General features: G+C 30.1%; 1 protein-coding gene across 1 annotated transcript; it reads right to left on the reverse strand.

The window, feature by feature from the left end:
* Window positions 1-1,293: 1,293 nt before the first annotated feature.
* On the reverse strand, window positions 1,294-2,638 carry OCT59_009666 (uncharacterized protein; the record flags this gene model as incomplete). The annotated part of the gene is made up of 3 exons (XM_066132513.1): window positions 1,294-1,857; window positions 1,993-2,340; window positions 2,585-2,638. The coding sequence occupies 3 exons, from the start codon at window positions 2,636-2,638 to the stop codon at window positions 1,294-1,296; spliced, it is 966 nt and encodes a 321-aa protein (XP_066000153.1).
* Between the last annotated feature and the right edge of the window lie 2,949 nt (window positions 2,639-5,587).

The raw sequence follows: 5,587 nt of genomic DNA on the forward strand, positions 1-5,587 counted from the left end.
TCAGCTAATGCCAAAGTTTTTTTATTACGAACACCCGTAGATATAGGCACATCTTCTCTAATAGGCACCTTATGTTTATTATCTGCCGAGATAAAACATGCATAATCTTGATATTTGATACTAAATTCATGTTCATACTTAATAATCAGGATTGCACTTTATATTTTACATTAAAACATCCTGTATAATGCATAGCTTTGGTAGTATATGCATTAGATGGTGCAAAATTCAATCTTATCTATTCTTCTGATGGGACTGCAACATCGTATGGCAGAGGTGGTCCTTGATATTTTGTATTTAAGCGAGTAATAATTTTATTTCGTAACTCTCGAATAGATATAGCATATGGAATATATAAAATAGTATTTGTTCGACGCTCATTAACAACTGTATTATTATGCTAGAAATATATAAATTTAATATTAATATTGATAGGACCCCGGATATCTCCAAAACAGGTCATAAGTCACACTTTCGGCAGATTGGCCCATTTTTCAGGGGCTCAAAAAATCGTTTTTTGTAAATATCTCGGCATCCAGTGGTCCAATTTTGATGAACTTTTTTTAAATTGTAGAGCTAAATGAGGGCTACAAAATAAAAAAGTTCATTAAAATTGAATTACTGGATGCTGAGATATTTACAATAAACGATTTTTTGAGTTTCAGCAAAAAGGGGTGTTTTTAACCAAAAGTCCATTATAACCTTTATATTAGATATCCGGGGTCCTATATTGATCATTAAACTGTATAATACAAAATATAATTATAATTACTTCATTAAAATATCCATCAAGCTCATCCCAGAATATATCAAATTTTAATCCTTTAAATCCATTATTCGTTCTTAGATCAACTATTATAGAAGGGTCTTCTAATGATATCATAAGACATAGTCTTTCTTCTATTTCTTTACCAATTTGATCATTTGCTAATGAAGCATCACCAGTTAAATCATGATATAACATTCTTAATACTGATTTTGAGAGATGACGAACTAGTGAATACTAAATATAAAATTTTGATCAGTTTTTAACTAAAAAGTACATCGTGCAATAATACTACTACAACTTGCCTTTTGAAATACATTTTTTTTCATTTGTCTAGTACAGTATATTGGTATTATATCATTTATACGGGTAATCATCTGTGCCTTAAGAGTTTTATAATATTCACTAGCTTCTTCAATATCAGGCGCTCTCCATATAAAGTTAAGTGTTCCAAGATAATTACCGTGAGGATATCTGAAATATAAAATTCAAATATTTCAATAAATAATTTCTTATAAAAAATAGAGTTAATAAATTAAAACCAACCTATATAATCCTGCAGGTACAGACAACTGAATATCTCGAATAAAATTGTGCTTTTTTATAGGATCGTTTGGTGCATATTGATCAAGATCAACAAAATCAAATAATTCATTATTCTTGAGATCAGAATCTAGTTCAAAATATCTCTCATCGATTTCTTCATCATTTTTGGAAATAAGATGAATATTACAGTTGGAGGATGGTTCACGTACTGGATTTCCACTTTTATGAATACGTTTCATATTATCATTAGTAGTTTTGAGATTTTCAGTATATTTTTTTAACATTGAAGTAAATTCAAAAATGTTTGATATAACTTCTTGCCAAAAAGCTTCGGATACCCATGGTTCAGTTAAAGAAATCTCTATAGAATTAGCTAATTGAAATAGTTCTAAACGTGTAAGTTGTGGTTTTTTTTTCTTCATTTGTTGATAGTATTCATTGTAAGCACCATTTTGCTGATACACTGAAAGAGAATTAAATAATGAAGGAAGATGACACCCTCTTAAACACAATTTTTCCAAATGTGGATCAATATACCAAACAGCCTTAGTTATACGTTCAACAAATCATGTTCCGTAAGTAAGATGATCATCACCAATCCATCCAACATTTTTATTTTGTAAAAGTTGAATAATATGATTATATAACAATATATTATGTGTATTTTCGCGTTTTTGTACTGGGAGTTGAAGTTTGAATTCCATCAGTCTTGTAAAAGCATTAGGAAATCGTATATGTGATGGTGATGATACAGCAATATCAGATGGAAGGATAACATATTTAAGCTTTGTAAATTCTAACATTTTCATTAATAATAGTTTACTTTCTAATCCTTCGTGCACTGTAATCCAAGGTCCTGTATCCTTATTTCTAACCTCAACACGTACATTATAGTGTAAGTAATTTCCAGGAGTTAATGAATCAAATAAAGTTGAAAATAGGTCATTTTCTTCAACTTCTTTCGCAAGGGATCCAGTTAAAATTTTAGTACCCTCATTTATTTGAACTACTATAAAAACATGTGAGTTCTTTGTTTAAAGCAATGTTGTGTTATATTTAAAACATATACTTGCATAATTGTTTGACGTGTTTGCATTTTTAATATGCAAGAAAAAAATTTAAGGTATTACATTAAAGATCAATGAATATCATATAAATCACGTGATATTTTTTTTTTTGATTGACTTTAGGAAAATCTTGGGAAGAGGGAAATGTAAAACAGATAATTAAATTGGTTTAGCCTAAATGAGAGCAAAGAATGCGAGCCTTAACTAAATCCATTCCTAATTTTTGTGCTGTTTCTCCAGCATATCTAACTATTCGCATTTAAATTCCGCATTTTAAGGATTCAGCTGATTAAATATATTTAATTTAGTAAGGTAAAATAATAATAAGTATAATAATAAATAAATCAATACTTCAAAAAAGAGGGTTTAAAAAGAATGTCAGCAAGTAATCATTATCATCAAATTCATTGAAACGTGTATTAATTTTTTCAACACAATAATTCCAAAATTCTGTATAAGATTGTTGTGGTAATTTCTTTATTGCAAGAAAAATATGAGCTAATTCTAAGTAACAATCGCTTAAATCAGCTTCTCTCCTTTCTAACGTTGACACAGCTAAGGTTGCTTGTCTAAATCTCTTCAAAATCCTACGATTAGTTTTATCAAAATTTTACTATAGATTTATTATAGTTTCGGCAGTTTCGGCATTTATAATAAGTTTTGGCAGTTTCGTCTTTCTCCAAAGTTTCACCAGTTTTTTAATATAACTTTAATATAGTTTTGGCAGAATTTCACTTTTCGGTGAAACGCCATCTTGCCTAAACCCCTAGATTTCGGCAAGCAACCTTAAATACAGCCTTATACAATGGATTTAGAACGAATCCAAGAATCTTCAACTCGTTAAAAAACTTCTATGAACAAATGATGGGTTTGATTTTATCATTTGTAAAGCTCTGAACAGTTCAGGCTAAACCGGGGAACCGATCCAAAACTGGCTCAAAATTCGGTTCGGTTCGGTTCGGGTATTAGAACTGAAAAACCGGCGGTTCGGTTCAGTTTAATCCAATTTTTTATAAAAATGCAAAAAATCGAAAGCTGGCCATCTAGTGATCGTACAAAGTCAAGCCATATATCATTGGATTTATCTCGACGAAACGCGTCGAATGGTGGTAAGATCATGTCTCTAGCATCGATAGATCACACGTTAACCCACGCTAAATGATTTATAAATAATTGGAATTAGCAAGCTATCTATCGGTGCTAGAGACATGATCTTAGCACCATTCGACGCGTCTCAGTGAGACGAATCCAATGAATATAAATTCGTTCGTGTACGACTACTGGATGGTGAATAATATCAAGTTTCGCATTTTTTTAAAATTTTCGAGCGTTAAAAATTAAAAATTCTGATACATGAATTTATTCGTCGTCCAATGGTCATACAAATATGAATTAGAACTCATTCGACTCATCTCAATGAGACGAGTCGAATGGTGGTAAGATCACGTCTCTAGCATCGATAGATAGCTTGCTAATGCCAATTTTTTATAAATCATTTAGCGTGAATTAACTTACGATCTATTGATGCTAGAGACATGATCTCACCACCATTCGAATCGTCTCATTGAGACGAATCCAATGAGTTTTAATTCATATTTGTACGACCATTGGACGACGAATAAATTCGTGTATCGGAATTTTTAATTTTTAACGCTCAAAAATTTTAAAAAAATGCGAAACTTGATATAATTCGCCATCCAGTAGTCGTACACGAACAAATTTATATTCATTGGATTCGTCTCACTGAGACGCGTCGAATGGTGCTAAGATCATGTCTCTAGCACCGATAGATAGCTTGATAATTCCAATTATTGATAAATCATTTAGCATGGGTTAACGTGTGATCTATCGATGCTAGAGACATGATCTTACTGCCATTCGACGCGTCTCGTCGAGACGAATCCAATGATATATGGCCCGAATTTATACGATCACTAGATAGCCGGCTATTCGATTTTTCTTATTTTTATAAAAATCGGATTAAACTGAACCGAACCGCCAGTTTTTCAGTTCGGTTCTTACGGATTTCAGCTCTAATCCGAACCGTCTATAATCCAGACCAAACCGACCTGTTCGGAGCTTTAATCATTTGTTAATAAATCTGAATGATTAGCTGCCATCTATAAAAAAATTATTAATTATATTAAATATTGGACGTGTAGAAAAATTGTTTTGAATAATTAAAATTAGTTTAATTTACATTTTCTAGAATGACTTTTACTTTCAAAACATCGTCAATGCTTTTATAAGCAGTCATCCATCTTGTTTTACAGTAAGGCACGATTACATCGCCTTTAATATTCATTGTGTTTAAAAGTTCACGGAACTTAGCACCTAAATTTTTTTTTTTGTAAAAAAAAAAATTTCAATTTAGCAAGTTATTAAAATAAAATTATTACATTTAAGTTTAAATTCTTACTTGCTCTAGCATTATTTCTAAAGAATATTGCTAAAATATTCACTTTTTTCAGAAGCTTATCAGTGAATAGATGTTGAACTATGTCACATGACATTAAATTTATGTAATATGACATACATCGAACGTTCATTATGTTTGAAAATTTTTTTTCAATTAATTCATGAACTTTTTGAACATTAGAACCATTGTTACTGACAATAGCTGAGAATTTTGATACTTCAACCCGATTGATAACATCTTCAATCTTTTCTGCAATATATTCTCCCGTATGCGAATCACTGGATAAATTGAAAAGTTGATATATATATTCTTTTTGATTTAAAGTTAATATAGTAAAGTTCTATATAGATCAATAGTTAGGGAATGACCAACCGTCTAAAGTTAATATTAAAAATTAAATATAAATTAAATATGTCAACAAATTTTCACCAATATTTTTTTTTTTTAGATAAAATACCTAACATTAAATTATCCGATATTTGCAATTCTTTACAAATTTTAGAATTGATATCACCTAATTTATCTTCAAATAAGCAATTGGCCAATAGATCACGAGATGAATGGTCATATGCAACGTTAAGTTCATTGATAAAATCTATGAAAAATGGAGATTCTACCATACGAAAAGATATTCTGCAACATATAAAGAACTTTAACAAGGCTCTGTTTATTTTGTCAATTCTTCCTTGAGGAAGTGGTTTATCAGTATCATGATAATCATATAAAGATATTTGATTAGAAAATTTTCTTTTTTTACTATTGTCCGCTTTCTTTTCAAATACTTTTTGA

The sequence above is a fragment of the Rhizophagus irregularis genome, chromosome 18 (genome assembly GCF_026210795.1).
Source record: "Rhizophagus irregularis chromosome 18, complete sequence".
NCBI classification, from domain to species: Eukaryota; Fungi; Glomeromycota; class Glomeromycetes; order Glomerales; family Glomeraceae; genus Rhizophagus; species Rhizophagus irregularis.